This window comes from Galeopterus variegatus, unplaced genomic scaffold (assembly GCF_000696425.1).
Source record: "Galeopterus variegatus unplaced genomic scaffold, G_variegatus-3.0.2 Scaffold69, whole genome shotgun sequence".
NCBI classification, from domain to species: domain Eukaryota; kingdom Metazoa; phylum Chordata; class Mammalia; order Dermoptera; family Cynocephalidae; genus Galeopterus; species Galeopterus variegatus.
In genome coordinates, this window is record NW_007726180.1 from 446,306 (window position 1) to 463,265 (window position 16,960).

General features: G+C 35.7%; 1 protein-coding gene across 3 annotated transcripts in view; it reads left to right on the forward strand.

Annotated features, from left to right (window-relative positions):
- The window catches only part of DMD (dystrophin), a 734,955-nt gene that overhangs the window by 76,335 nt on the left and 641,660 nt on the right, over nt 1-16,960 (forward strand). For 2 of the 3 annotated variants that reach the window (XM_008577628.1, XM_008577636.1), the window contains exon 1: nt 11,633-11,859. In XM_008577628.1, the coding sequence (XP_008575850.1) occupies nt 11,698-11,859 (162 nt within the window). In that variant the 5' untranslated portion in view covers nt 11,633-11,697. Of the gene's footprint in view, nt 1-11,626; nt 11,860-16,960 lie in introns of those variants that run through there. The other variant, XM_008577619.1, reaches the window with a different exon arrangement.

Sequence of the window (16,960 nt, forward strand, 5' to 3'; positions counted from 1 at the left end):
AAATTATCTAACAATTTTAAGTACAAATAGCTATCAAAGTATAGCATAATCATGCCTTTAAGGTAGGACAAATATAAGAAACACAGCTTTGGTGACATTTTAAAAATTCTTTCTACCATATACAGTGCAAAAATTTTACCAGTTCAAAGCTACATACATATATAGATTTTACCATTATTTAGTAGTTATATTTCTCAAAGATGCATAACTCCTTTCCTTTCTGTTTTCTCTAGTTTGATAAACCCTAGATAGGAGTTATTGTCCTTTCAATTGGATTTATTTGACATATCATATGGCTTAGGTTTATGTAATAAGCTAGAGATTCTGTAACATATAATTTAATAAAATTTTGCCAGTTATATATTTTGTTTTAAAATAATAAGTTAATATAGACTGTAATTTTAACAGTAGGTGAAATATATTTTACCTCTAGTTCTTACCTAAATATCTTGGGATAATGGAAACATCAATTTTATTTTTTTTTTACATTTGCATTTTTGTTTTAATGGACTCCTTTGAGAATTTCTTGCAGTGCTGGTTGTGTGATGGCGAACTCTCACAATTTTTGTTTGTCTGGGAAACACACTATTCCTCCCTTATTTCTGAAGGATTACCTTGCTGGGAATAGTATTCTTGGCTGGCAACTTTCTTCTGTTAGTATTTTGAATATATCATCCCATTTTCTTCTGGCTTGTAAGGTTTCAGTTAAGAAGTCTGCTAGGGCTCCCTTGTAGGTGACTTGATGATCTTCTCTTGCTGCTTTTAAAATTCTCTGTCTTTGAGCTTTGCCAGTTTGACTGTAATGTGTCTTGGAGAGGATCTTTTTGGATTGAATCCATTCGGGGATATTTGGGCTTTCTGGATCTGAAGGTCTGTGTCTCTCCCTATACTTGGGAATTTTTCTGTTACTATTTCCTTGAATAGGCTTTCAATGCTTTTTACTTTCTCCTCCTCTTCTGGAATATCCATGATTATGATTTTTGTGTGCTTGAGGTTGTCTGCTAGCTCTGTTAGATTTTCTTCATTTTTTAAACTTCTTTTTTTCCTTTTGTCTGCCTGGGTTATTTCAAAAAGACCATCTTTGTGATCTGAAATTCTTTCTTCTGCTTGGTCTAGCCTGCTGCTCAAGATCTCTGTTTTGTTTTTTATTTCATTGAGTGAATCCTTTAATTCTAGGAGTTCTGCAACATTCATTTTTAAGATATTAATCTCTTTGTAAATTTCCTCCTTCATATCCTGGATATTTTTTCTTGTTTCATTGTGTTCTCTAACTGAGTCTTCTCTGATCTCTTTGAGTTTTCTTAATATCATTGCTCAGAATTCCTTTTCAGACATTTCAAGGTTTTCCTGCTCTATGGTATCTGGTACTTGAGAATTACCATATTTCTTTGGTAGTGTCATATTTTCTTGTTTTCTGCAGTTCTAATATATTTTCACTGATGTTTGGTCATCTAGTAGGGTACTTGTTTCTTCTGTTACTCTGGAGTGGGCTGTGAGGAGAAAGATTTCCTCCTCTATATGTAGGCTCTGCTGGTGACTCTTCTTGTATCAGTGCAGTTGAGTGTGTGGTAGGCTGCCTGTACGGTGGCCCTGGCTGCTACTGTGGTGGTGAGCCATCCTTGCAGTGGCAGTAAGTGTGGCAGTGGCTGTGGTAGGCCACTTTAGATCCTGATAGGGCCATGGGCAGGCCTTTCTGGGGCTTGGGTCTAGGCCTGTGGTGGCACAGGGGATGGCACTCACCTTGGCTTCTGGTTGGGCAGTGGGAAGTCCTCTCTGGGCTCAGGTGTGGGCCTACAGTGGCGTGATTTACATCGATTGGAACAATATGTTTTTATTTATGATTACCTCTCCTACTTTCAAAAGGAATTTGGTGGGCACACTTTAAAGAAACAAACATAATCTTATTTTTGTGCCGGTAACAAGCATTTTTTCCTTCTTAAGTGTTACCTTTTTTTTACACTTGATTTTTGTTTTTATCTGTATAGTTGGTAGTTATTGCACTTGTTGTGAGCATGGTGTGCTTTTCTACAAGTTAAATGAAAACATAAATTGATTTTGTTGTAGCCGGGTTCACTACTTCAGTCAGTGTGTATTTCACACCTGCAGTTTATAACATGTTTACTGACCCAGAACTTTAAAAGCCAAGTTTAGCCCAACGTAATCACTTCAAACCAACACAAGATAGTGGTTACATTTCCAATGTCATTATAGAGACAAAGTTCAAGACTTCAGTATTTGGATTTGTCAAGGTCTTTGGTGTTTTAGTTACAGGATATGCTCAGATTTTGCTTGAGAAACAGCAACTTAGGTAATAAATTGAAACTCAAATATCATCAAAGAGTTTAAAACTGCTTTATAAATCCTTAAACAATAAATATACCACGAGCCCTCTGCATGTTTTTTTGTCATTTTCTAGAGCAGTCAATTGAATATTGAATTATATAGCATGTGATACCAAAAAATAATTAATTTTAAATAATATTATTTTAGGATTGAATGGCTGGAAACATCATGTTACTTTTATATATTACAAAAAAACTATTATGTGTATAGACCAAAGGAACGGTGTCTTAGATTAGATTCCTTAGAAATAGTCTCTGAGACAAAAAGTTGAACACAGAAGGCTTATTGGAAAGTCCTCTTGGTAGATCCCCTGTAAGAAAGTGAGGGAGACAGTACCTGGCAGAAGGAAGGCTATCCCGAAATGCAGTTCCTACTAAGTTCTCAGCAAATCTGCCTGATGAAACCAGATTGAAACTCTGATACAACTCTAAGCAGATAGATAGATACATAGATAGATAGATAGATATTACATTTAAGGACTCTGCTTAGAATATCGCACCTCATTCTAATCTTGTTAACAACAACAAATGTGGGTTGAGACCCTATTATGTGTCAGACATAGGTTTTATGAGGAAGGAAAAGATGATTTTGATACTTACCTCAAGTAGCTTATCATTTTGTCTCCTGGGTGAGGCTTATGAGAGCCTGGCACATGGTAGGGGATCTTGTTTGATGTATAACAACTTTAAAACTTAAAACTCAAGTTTTAAAGTTGTTACTTTACTGGGGGAAAGCGGAATGGGTAAAGGGACATGAAAATCAACTACAACGTATATTGAGAAGTTAAAAGAAAAAAAATAAGTAAAAACTCATTACTAATTATTTTGCTACTCTGGGTAAAAATGTAGCTCATCTGAACAGATAAAAGACTTATTTATACCGAATTCTGCAGAGAACACTGCTTAACTCATTTTGCTCATGCTTAACTGCAGAATCTTGTCTCTAATATTTAGGTAGGAGCACCTCTATTAAAAACAAAGAAAGAAAGAAACTAAAAACATAGTGGATTCTTTAACTCAGGAATTTTTTAAGGTGCTAATACTTTTGGCATAAAACCAGTGCATTTTCTGTAATCAAAACTGTACAGTGTTCTCTTTCTGGTTATTCTCAAATGGTCATAGGGATTTTATTCTGATATCAGTTTTGGAATTATTACCCTTCATCAATAGTCTTCTTATCATTTCATCTGGCTTTTCCTCTCTTACACTGAGCTGTGTACTTCTTGGCTCTTACTATTACATTCTGTGCTTTGTTCATATGCAAAATTCTAAGTGCACTAACAGTGAATTACTACTAAGGGTATTGCTTTCTTCAAATATTCTGCAAAATGCTGGCTGCCTGATTTACAGGCATCATAGAATGACTATGTGAATCTTTCATTCTGTCTTTCATATTTTACCTTGAAGTCTCTTTTCTTTCCAGCTGTGTTATCTCTGCTGGATCAGCATTTTTTTTTCTGGTGTCAATGGGAGAAGTATTTTAAATCTTGTTTTGGATACAAGTGTTTAATAAGCAAAAATAGATGGTCTACCAGTTATCTACTGCTGTGTAACAAGCTACCCCCAAATGTAATGGCTTAAAATAAGAATCATTTATTTAGTTCATGATTCTTGGGACTGCTTAAGGCTGGGCTCATCTGGCTGGTACTTTTGCTGGTCTCAGCTGGGCTCATTCATGTATTCATTGCAGCTGGTAGTTGATAGCCTCACTCGTGTCTGGCACTTGTTGGTTATTGGCTGGGACAATGTAGGTGACAGAGTCACTTGCCTGTCATTATTTAGTAGGCTAGCATTGTTCACATAGTGAGGGAATAGTCCCAAGCATAGCCCAATGCTCAGGCATTTTTCAAGTTTCTGCTTGGGTCATGTTTATGAATATCCCATCAGCCAAAACAAGTCACTTGGCCAATCCATATTCAAGGAGTGGTGAAATATACCACAGCTCTTGATAGGAGGATCTGGATATCTCATTACAAGGGTATAGATGCAGTAAGGGAAAAAAGTCTTGGAAATTTACTCTACACCAGATATACTGTCATTTTATCACCAAGGCATTTCCTGTGTAATGCAAGAGTACTTTAAGAAGTTCATGGAAAGATTCGTATTATCTTTTAATTATATTTTTTCCATGAACTTTTTGAAGTACCCTCATATTGTGTAGGATTCCCTAGCAGCTATGGGTTTGAGTATTGACTGTTTCTTCAGTGCCTGCTCAATATCATGTGAGTAAGAGAAGGACTTAATTTCTCTTAATCTATACTTCTGAGAAATAAGAAAGCACAAACTTAGGTATAAACGATGTCCAGCACAAATAATAAGCAGGTGTACAAACTACAGAGAGAGAGAAAGAGGGCAAGAGTGAGAGACAGAAAGAGAGATTAAAAACCTTTTTAATTGAGTCATTTTCAACCAGAAGCAATTTTTGTCCCCCAGGGGACCTTTGGTAATATCTGGAGACATTTTTGGCTGTCACAATTCAGAGGGTTCTCTGGCCAGGGGTACTGATAAACAATCCTGATCCTACAATTAACAGGGCAGCCACCGACGACAAAGAATTATCTGTGCCAAAATGTCAATAGTGCTGAGTTTGAGAAATTATCCTTTTTATTGAATGTATGTAGAATGAATTCATATAATGAGACTTATGGAAAGGTACTTAGAAGATTCCAACTAAAAAAGGAAAAAGCAAGGGTTATTTCTCTTCTCAAATTAGTGAAGGAAGGAAGTACGCATGTTTGGGGTAAGTCAGGTTGGAGATATTCCTCAAGAATAATACTGAAGTTGTGAAAGGAAGTCATATGCACTTGACTATTATAATTCGTATCTTTAAGGTTAGATCTAGTGATCGTCTGTCTCAAATTAGAATGGATATGGGGTATATTTTGTGAGTACCATCAATTGTGAGCTATAACTCTTGGAGTCAAAACTATTTGGGTGGTTAATTATTCTTCCATATTGCGTGGAACATTTAGGAAAGGTACCTGATAATGAGATTATTCTTAGAAATACATGTGGTGGTTAAGCACACTGTCCTGGCATTGTCACTTAATGCGAGATTTTAAGCAAGTTATTTACCATTTGGTAAAATGAGGATGACAATCCCCTGAAGATTGTTTGGTAAAGATAAAGTAAAATAAGGTTTATAAAAAACCTTGCCTGGCGCTTAGAAATCTCTGAGTAAATGATGGTGGTGATGGTAATGTTGGTGGTAATATCTCTTCTAAGTACAGCAAATATTTCGTATATGAATTAAATTATTAGTAGTAGGAAAGAATCAATTAAAAAGTGAGAGAGTAGCATCACTGAGCTTTAAAAGTCCATGGCTCCCACACTTAAGGTTTTTTCCCTAAAATCTAGTAATACAATTGGTTATCATGAATTTTTGAGTTCCAGTTCTCTAGACCTTGCCTATGTATGGCACAATCCCCTAGTGTGCTGAATGTGAATAATTAATGATGGTTGAGTCATATATTTTATTTACTTTTTAGAGCGACAGAAAAGAATGCAGACAAAAATAAATGTTTATGTATTCATAACATTTGCTTCTAATTTTCCAATTTATATGTACAGACTACAGATATTTAGAGGGAAGGGATGAGGTTCTTCCTCACCTACACACAATACATTGCTTTTTGTGGAATCCAGACATGATTTCTAATTTTAACAGGTACTCTCGAACTCTTACATATTTCATTAAGGCACATGTCATCCTTTCAAATATTCAAAAAGAAAATATTCCCCAATGTTAGGGAATTACATGAATGACAGTTATTTCATCTGTGAGATGGAAGTAGCTAACAATCTTTCCTGTGTCCCATAGTATTAAACAGTAATACAGTTTGACCACATATACCGTTGCTGTCTTCTGTTGACATGGAATGGAGAGGAGGAAAGGAAGAGTTAATAGCACTTTTTAAATATCCCCTCATAGAATTGTTAGCGTGAATCCAGCAACTTATCATTTAGTAAGCTGACTGATTTTTCAAATATAAAAGTAAAGCAAACAACAAAAGTTACCCACATTCATACAGCAAAGCTAGAAATAGAGTATATGCTTCTTGCTTTCTTATCAACCAAAGACCTGTGAATTACAGAAAAACCACGTGTAAATACTTCAAAGGATTATGCCAAACACATTTGTGTGTGTGTGTTTTAAAAGATTTAGTAGCTCCTTTAAAGCTCTAAGTAAAGCTGTTAGTCTGACTAATCATGTACCCCTGAAACCAATTAAATTTTTAGACTAGAGAAATGTTCTTCAAACACTTTTGAAAAAATAAGAGTTCCTTCCTAAAGCCAACACCTTTTAATTAACAAAATACTCAGAGCAGGCTGTGGTTTGCAATAGTACATTATACCTACTGTTATCCATGCTACTATTTCAAGTGTGCCAAATTCAATTCATTTCAGCTATTTTGAGCTTGACTTCCATTGTTTAAAAATGGAAGGAAAAAAACCACAATTTTTGGTAGAGTCATTTTATTTTTCTAATGAATGTATAAGAAAGACATTATGCTACTATCATCCATAGTCGGGCTATAAGAGGCTCTCTCTCTCTCTCTCTCTCTCTCTCTCTCTCTCTCTCTTTCTCTCTGCGCGCACGCACACACACACACCACACCGTGTCTATCTGTGTATCTATCTGTCCATCTATCTATCCACCTACCTACCTATCTATCCATCTGGCTTAATTGTATACATTTTAATACATGTAGTTCTGGCATGCAGTGATTGAGCAGGAAAGATGCCAGCATCTGTTGCTGGAGGGACGGTTAATAGAATGACACCAGAAAGACTATTTTCATTCACGACACTAGGCAGGAAGAGATGCTTCCTCAACAGACTTAAGAATATCTTGGTCTCTGAGGTGGATTAAAGAGGCTGAGATCTGAAGCAGCCAATCCCAGGTCTGCCTCCTTGTGACCCCAGATAGGCACCTAAGGCAAAGGACAGATGTACAGCCAAGATAGTCAGACTGAGGGAGGATTAAATGGCACAGGGAGAAAAGGACCCCACCAGCTGCAGGGGAAGCCATTTCCCATGCTCCTTAGGGAAGAGAACTGGAGACACGTCCCAGAACATCAAGTTGAAAATTCTGTGTAGCAGTTGATGTATCCTAACTTCTTACTTGATCAAGATTATGGGTTCAGACACTCTCAACAAATCCTCTTTCACTCTTAAAATATCGAGTTAACAGAAAACACCCTTACAACAACCACTTATCCCTGCCTGACACTTAGAGTCAAGAATCTGTTGCTCAGAATGTGCAAAACCACTGTAACTGACCCCTTACAGATCTGACCAACCTACATTTTGCATTTTTTGATGCTTTTATCTTTATCTAAAAAAATGATGTTCTTTTTTCCCCATTGTATCATGTTTTTAGAAACATATGCAAATCACCTCATTAGATAAAGTGTGAGTCAGTATGGTACACATAATAAAATAAGATAAATGTTCCCAAGACCTCAGAGCTTCTCTTTTGAAACACTTTGCTTAACAAAAAAGAAAAAAATACATACACGCATGAATGTAGAGGTAAGTCTTTTTAGGAAAAATAAGATATTTTTAAATAGTATTTTTCTGAATAGAATTGGCTATAATAAAATTTGTGAAATAGATGAAGATTAGTCTCTTTTTACTTTATGTTATAAAGTATACTACTTGGGACCCAGTTTCTGACTTTAGAATCCAGCTCTTAATTATTATCAGCTACCCTCTAGATACATGCAAAACAAAAACAAAAACCTAGTAGTGGTACAAAATTTTGTTCTTCAAAGTGACAATTAGATTTAAGTAAAAATGTTAAAGACTACAAAGTGTTTAGGACCCAATTCTGTTCCTCATGGAGACATTTTAGTTACACACTTATCCTGGTTCTCCAAAACTCACAGAAATTTAGAGTTGAGATTTGAAGAGGAAATGGAATTTTGTCTGGAGAAATGAGAGAAAGGTTTTTGAAAAGTATAGAGAGCATATGAAAGGACACAAGAGTATGAAATGGCCTGTGCTAATTGGAGAATGCCGAATAGAGACTGAAGTGAGGGGGAGTCTGGGGAGAATGGAGGGAGAGGAAGCTGGAGTGTGGAGTCTGGTTCAGAGTACAGAGCCTAGAATGCCACACTAATGTAGAAAATGAGCCAGTAAACATTGTGTGAGTAGCAAAGTAAAAAGGAGAAGAAAAAAAACCCATATAATGTACCTATTAACTGTCAAAACAACACTAGGAGGTGACTTACATATATCATGTCATAAAATCCTTACAGCAATTCCATGAGATTGGGACTATTTTTGCCATTACATAGGTGAAGACTGAGGCTCAGAGATGTTCAGTTCAGTAAGCATGGTATAATCCCTTACCTCAAGATGCCTGCAGTCTCAGGGTAGATTACTTGTCCAAGATTGTATACCTAGGAAATAGTAAGGCCAATTGTCTCTGAAAGAAGTACTATTATAATTGCCATTTTACAGAGGAGTAAATGGAGATTCAGAGAGGTTAAGTAACCTGCCTAAATTTACAGAGGTAAGAAATGGCAGAGCAAGAATTCAAATCCAACAATTTGGCCCTGGAAAGTCTATTTTACATTCTGTTTCATGATCCAGGGTTCTTTCCAGCTTTTGCTCCTTTGATAGAAAAGTGTACTTGGGGGGTTGAAGGGAAAAACAAGTGAATTGGCTGGCTCTATTTTCTTCCTTTAATATTTGACCTCTCATTGTCTGGCCCAATCAGTGACTCTCCATTGTGAAAATAGCTAAAATGACCTAAATAGCAAGAGCCTAGGCATGTTCTGTGTGCTAGCCTTCAAGAAACCGTTCTTACAGGTTGTTACTCACCATGGGTAGAAGGCCTCTAAAAAGGTTTACTAAAAAGTTTCCTATGTATAGACTTTTTTTGTTTGTTTCATTCCTTTATTCAGAGGACATCAATTGAGCACCTACTATATTTCAGGACCTGTGTGAGATGCACGGAACAGAGCAGTGAGCAAGACATTCAGTTTTCCCTCCCTTTCCTAGAGTAGAGATGTTCTCAGAAGGTGAATGCTGGAGGAGAGGAGAGCAGCAATGAACAGCCCAACTGATCTACAGGCGAGATCATGCACAGATGGCTGTCTCAACTCTCAATCTGCTTCACGTGATTTTTCTTTTTCTCCTCCCCCCCCCCTTTTTTTTTTTTTTTGGTGATCCTTTTTTCCTCATAGGAGAATTTTATGATATTATCATCCCAATGTCATATTTGTACTTTTTAGTCATTTTGAATGTTTTTGAATCTCAGGCCTTTCGATAGACTTTCTTTTTTCAAAAATATTTTCCAGAAATACTTTGCGCATTGAATTCTCTGCATTCTCATCTTTCACTGTATTGAAATTTAGGATGATATGATCATTTCTACTTCATTAAGTACTTCTTCTTTGTTGGTCAAAAGTAAATCTATAGAGGAAAAAAAATCTCTGCTCTCATTTGAGGGTCAAATTTTCAATAGGTCAAGTTAAAAAAAAAATTGTCTGACACTTCCCATAGACTTAAAACCCTCCCACACTGCTGTATGTTGCCTCAGTATACATTGTGTATCTTTTTTTTTTTTTTTTTTTTGTCCTTTTTGAGACCGGCCGCACCGCGCTCAGCCAGTGAGCACTGTGAGTGCACTGGCCATCCCTATATAGGATCCGAACCCACGGCGGGAGCGCTGCTGTGCTCCCAGCACTGCACTCTCCTGAGTGCGCCACGGGCTCGGCCCCATTGTATATCATTTTTAAGAACAGTCTCTGTTTTCCAGTCAGGCAGGCCCCCTGCTAATTAATTTAGCTCTCTTTTCATCCCTTTTAAGATTTGTAGATCTTATTTGCTCCCATGCTTCCTTCTGGACCCGAGATGCTGTTTCTGCTTCAGATTATGTTTCATTCTTTCTAGAAAGAGCCTCAGAGTAGTGAGATAGCTTCAAGAAACCAAATTTCTTCGTTATTGCCTTGGTATTATGGTCTTTCTGTCATTACTTGTGGACATTAGTTTTTATTCTGACACCTCAAACCCTTTTTTTCTTTCTTCCTTGTTCAAGAGTAGTTCTTCCATCTGCAGGAACCTCTTGGCGTACCTGAGAAGCTTGAGTGAGGAGAAGCATTCCTCCATTCCGCTCTTTTTCTCTAATGAGGAAACAAACCTTAAAAGCACAAACAGTCATACAGCCATAAAAATTAATGTATGGCCACCTCAGAATGGAAATCCAACATGGCACCTTTTCTTCATGTTTCTAAATGGTCCCTTTGTTGTGCATCCCTCTGAGGTCTTTCATTGAGATGTTGTCTTTTGCAGCTTTCCCTGAAAGCTTCTCTTCTGACCTACATTGTCCAATATCTCTTTGCTCCCAGTCTCCTGGTTATATTATGCTCCTGAGATGATTGTCTATAAGCTAGATTAGGCATTCCTCTCTCTCACCACTCACCTCAGATAACCCACGTGTTTTTACTCCAGGACTTCTAATTTTTTTTTTTTTCTTTTTCTTTGGGAAGTCTCTAGTCCAAAGGACTTCGGATCTTAACCATAATCATGTGCTGTCTTACACTACAATGTTCAACACTATTACTGTTAACTTAAGATTTTTTAATGACCTTGAAACAGTGTTTCATGTCCAAATAGAAAAACTGTACAAACGCTCATTTTCCAAAAGTAAGGTACCTTGGTTTTACTTCACTGCTAGCTACTTTATTATCAATGTGAAAGAAAAAAAATAGGATAAATTTCTCCCAGTATAAAATACAGAGCTAAGACAAGAACATTTCATTGGCTTTGATTTCCCTAGGGTGCACCTCTAAAGTAATTTACTTCCTATTCAAGTAATTTGTAAGTCAGAAATAAGATCTTATTCAATCTTTAGTTTTGCCTTTTTTTTTCCCTGAATGAAAGAAATATATAAAACTTTTTCACCTGGCAAGGTGTGACTACTTTTGTTTTCTTTACCAATTACACAATCTATATAATTGTTACTGAAAAGGATTATTTAAAGTAAATTATTTGTCCAGACATGAGAATAAGCAAAATCATTTTGAAATATTATTAAATGCATATTAATGAAAAGTTTGAATTTCCTATCATGTATTACTAAATAAAGTATCTGCATTGTTAGAAAAAAACATATAATGTCATAAATAAGAGTTTGGCTCAAATTGTTGCCCTTCAATTAAAGTCACTTTATTGTTACTGAAATTGGTTCTTTAGTTTGCGTTTCTAATTTTCCTTTTTTTTTTTCTTTTCTCCCTTTTTGCCAAAAAAAAAAAAAAAAAAAAAAAATTTAGCTCCTAGTCAGACTGTTACTCTGGTGACACAACCTGTGGTTGCCAAGGAAACTGCCATCTCCAAACTAGAAATGCCATCTTCCTTGCTGTTGGAGGTACCTGCTCTGGCAGATTTCAACCGGGCTTGGACAGAACTTACTGACTGGCTTTCTCTGCTTGATCAAGTTATAAAATCACAGAGGGTGATGGTGGGTGATCTTGAAGACATCAACGAGATGATCATCAAGCAGAAGGTACGGGGAAAAAAGATAAAAATTGGAAGAGGTTTTTCTTTAAAGGAAAGATTTTTCACTGATCAGTTCACTCTCCTAGACCATTTTCCACCAGTTTTAAGGCAGCTTTTCTCTGTCAGTAAGCACACTACTCTGTACTCTATTCAATCTAAGTATGATCAAGGATATGAATCAAAGCAATCACCTACAGTAGTCATAAATTTAAAAAAAATTTTTAAATGCAAGGGAAAAAAAGCATAAGTCTTATAAGTATAGTTCACTTAGTTAATCTCATAAAGGACTAGTATTTTAAAAATCTATTTAATACCAAATAAGTAGCCAAATTAAGCTATTTACATTTAAACTGTTTGTGTTGGCACTATGCAGCCATAATGTATTGCAGAATCAAATATAATAATCTGGGAATTGGTTATTATCTACTCCTCTGAGTTATCTGTGCCAATTTTCCTCCTCCAATGATAAGAATAATTAGGAGTTAGCTATAAATTAAAAAAAGAAAAGTAACAATACATAAGATACTTTAAAATGCCCTAGATCTTAAAATTGACATTTATGCACACCATATTCAAATAAACATGTTTTTCATACAAATACTGCATTTGTCAGCCTCATTAAAATCCATTTGGTAAAATTATGACTTCAGCTAGAAACATAAGCATACATTGGTTTACCTAGGTAGAATTAATATACTATGCAATTGTCCCTCGGTATCCTTGATTGGTTCCAGAAACCACTCGGATACCAAAATCCATGGATGCTCAATTTCCTTATATAAAATGGTGTAGTTTTTGCATATAACCTGCACATATCCTCCTGTATACTTTGTCATCTCTAAATTACTTATAATACCTAATACAGTGTAAATACTGTGCAATTAGTTGTTGTACTATATTGTTGAGGGAATAATGACAAGAAAAAGAGTATGTACGTGTTCAGTACAGGCGCAACCATCATAGGCCTAACTACATTTTCAATCCACGTTTGGTTGAACCCTCTGTGAACCTTCTTGTGAGGATATGGAGGGCTGTTGATCCCCTTGTGAGGATATGGAGAGCTGACTGTATATCTTTTATATTTTTTAATGGATCAGAAAAGTAACCGAAAGTTATATACACTATAATTATTTCACTTGTAAAAGTTTGTTTTCAAGACTTTCTAAAGAAATAGTAAATTGTTCTGAATGTTTTTAGATGTTACAGAATTACCTTTTGAAAAACAAAGAGTGAAGCAGACAAAGGGGTATTTCTTTTGAAATCAACGTCAGCAATTCAATAGAAGTGAAAATAATTTGATAGTAAACAACCTGCTTTTAAAGTACGTTGAGCTCAAACGTAGAGGACTTGAAATCAGTGGCCTTTCTTTGTCATTTGCAAATTACAAAATTGTGGTCAATTCATCCTCTGGATCTTGGTTTCTTTTTCTGGGTGTAGAGCACACAGAATACACATTCACATTCATCATAGTGATGGATATGTGTGTATATAAAAATATGTAAATATTTTATATATATGAAATATTTATAGCCATGTTTTTTGGAAAAAGCAACTGAGGCTCCTAAGTGTCACACTACCAGTTAGTAGCAGATCAAGAATTCAAATCCAAGTCTGTTTGATTCCCAAGTCTGTGTTCTTACTTACTACAAATACTGCCTACAAACAATAACTGTAACTGAGTTACCATTTAGTCATGTATATGTATGTGTAGTCTATGTCAGACATTATGCTGAGCATTTTATACTTGACGTGTCCTGATACACACAGAAACAAGACGTACATTTTTTCACAATATTATTATTGAGTTATATTAATACTCTTGTTTACCAAAAGAGGCAATATGTTACAATTTTTAAAGCATGAGCTTTGCGATAAGATTCTCTGGGTTCACAGCTTGGCTTTGTTACTACAGTTGCATGACTTTTGGTAAGTTTTTCAGCCTCCCTGAACCTGAGTTCATCTATCTGTAAAGTGTGGATAATTATACTATCTGCCTTGCAGGTTGTCATGAGGATTAAATTAGATAGTACATAAAAAATGTTTCCACATTTCATTGCTTACTGTGAGTATTCAACAAATGTTAGTAATTAATATTAGGTTCTACAGCAAACTCTTGAAATCCTTCTACTCATGGCATTTGTATGGTACAAACCATATGTCACATAATAATATTATATGAGAACGAGAGCTTGTTTCCACATCTGAACCCTATTCTGCCATTGATATTATAGCCTCATGTAGGAGTCACTTGATATTAGAGTGAGAAAGAAAATCTACACTCTCTTGTGAGTGGTTGTAAGCCTAGACTTTAGGGAAGTCATTGATATGCTCAGTTGCCTTCAGAGTTCTATACATAAATTTGTCTTTCTCAGAGAGGACTACTAACCTGATTTCCCATCACAGAGATAGTCCTTACATACAGGTCCAAAATTACTTTAAAGGAGAAGTTCAAGAGACATGGCTGGGGCCATAGAAAATCAGAAACTATAAAATTTTAAAAAATAAATTTTATAATATTTATAAATATGCATTTGTAAAGTTTATATATAATAGGAGATATATATGTGCATATATACATATGCATATATATGTATATAATCCAGTTTCCCTTTTTTTGTTAAATAGTGGGGATGTTTTGCCTGCTTCTTCTTCTCATATTAAAAAATAATTTATAAAGGCATTGTTAGTTTTGTCTTTTATAGCTTTAATCACTACATAGTCAGTAAAATGGTCCTAAATGATCATTAAGCAAATGTGTGTGCATGGGTTTAGGGGACAAGAAGGAGAGATAAGATTGGGAATGATTTCATTATACTATCAGGAAATAAGTATTTCCTTTATGTGAAGTTTTAAATAAAGCAATCCCAACTTTTTTATTTCATGTGTAATAAAGTAGACAGTGTTCTGAAAGGGCCATATAAACTATAAAAACTCTATCAACACCTATTTATTCATTTATTATTTTAATAAACTTTCATTGAGCAGCTAGTAAGTGTCTGGGAAATATTAAGTTGGACAAGATAGGAATGTACAGGTTAAAAAGTCAAAGGAAAAAAAACAATAACATTATGAGAGAAATTTTAGAATAATAGCTAGCACATATTTAGCACTAATGATATGCCAGTCACTGATCTAAGTTCTTCACGTGTATTACTTCACGCTCACAACAGCACTGTGAGATAGATACTAAGGTACAATAAGGTTAAATAACCTGTCCAAGGACAAGAAGGAAAGAGACAGTGATGGGGTTTGGACCCAAGCAGTCTGATTTCAGAGTACCCACCCTTAAACATCATGGTTTTCTACTTCCTTGGGCATGTTTGAGTAATGCTCTAGGGACTTACTTCAATAAAAACTAAGCCAAGAAAGAGAACAGGTGATACAAAGAGCTTCCTGAAGAAGATAAAACTTAAGTCAAGCATTAAAAAACAAGATAGAATGAACCAGCTAGATAAAATGAGAAGGGCAATCCAGGCACAGGGAACAGACTGTGCTTTTCACTGAGGTGGCAAACAACATTGTATGTAATAGGAAATGTGATTCCATATGGCTGATATTAAGGATATATGATGAGGAAGAAATTGATGAGGTTGAACAGAGAGAAGTGGGGCTAAATAATGGGGAGTCTTCCTTGCCATACTGGGGAGTTTTGATGATGGTCTATACGCACTGGCAGCCCTTAAAGAGTTTTAAACAGGAAATTAAAATAATCAAATGTAGTTTAATTGTCTGTCAGGTAGGGTTCCCTAGATACAAGCAACAGAAATCATTCTTTGATTAAATCAAGCAGAAAGTAAATTTGCTGGAATTATCATGAAAGCAATGGAGCAGGACTTAGAAAAAAATGGATTTGAGCATGCCTGGGCATCTGGTTAGCAGGAACTGTTCAAGTCTCATTGGGATACTCTCTTTTCTTCATGCTGTATAACTCTGCTCAAAATTTAAAGTCCTGACAGAGAGTCCAGTTGACCCTGCTTGGGTCACATGCTCATCTCTTAGTGAGAGGAGAGCAGAGAACTTTGATTTAAAGCCCTCTTCTTTCAAAGTCCCTCACGATTAAGGAAAATAATTTCCTCCAAGAAATTGGAGTCTGTTTACAATGAAAGATGGAAAGGATGCTGAGCAGCCGATAAACAATAAATGTCCACTGAAGTCAGGCAACAATATGTAGAATAGGATGGAGGACAAAGCAAATAAAGAAGCAGATTTGCAGGAGGTAATTATCATGATCTAAGTAACAGGTTCATTTACTTCAACTTTGCAGCATGAAGACCTGAAATAAAGGCCATTTGTAACATCAGTACCCTAAATACAAGTGTGTTTTACCTTTATACATACAACAGTTGGTTCTCAATAAATGTAGACTGCTTGATGGATAATGTGAATGAAATGCGATAAGGAAGCTCCATTTTAACAGAGATTGGAGTTTGGGGATTATAACTGTAACTGCAAAGCAGCAGAAGTTAGGTAAGATGACATGACAAGACATTTTATGACTCAAGGAGAAGTTAGTTTTGAATTTGTGAGATTCGAATCAAACCTTAGCCATGTAATAATTGAAATATTGACCCAGAAAAGGTATAAGGACATGGCATATGAATAAGCTAGCCTTTTAGTAGCTCAAGAGTTTGAATTTAAAAGTTATATATTTGGAAAAATGCTTCTGTTCTCCTTTAGCATAAGTTGTTTAAATTCTTATTTTAGAAAATGGGAGGCTGTTACCATTTTGAAATGCAAATAATTTTTACTAAGTAAATCATATTAAGCAATAGAAAATGGAAGTTAAAATTACAACTTTATTTTTAAAAAAATATTTTAAAATATACTCATTTTAAAAATTAAGCAGCTCTATTGCTTAATTTTAGAATGTAGAAAATATACCATTATCTTTTAGAAGCATAGAGATGTGAGATATGCAAATTAAGCCTTTAAAAGTAAAACATACATGAAGCTCGAAGTTTGTTTTTTAGAATTGTGAATTAGGCCGGCCCGGTGGCGCACTGGATAGTGCGCCGCTTGGGAAGCGTGGCGGCGCTCCCGCCCGAGGGTTCGGATCCCACATACAGACCGGTTCCCGCTCACTGGCTGAGCGAGGCGCGGGAGCAACA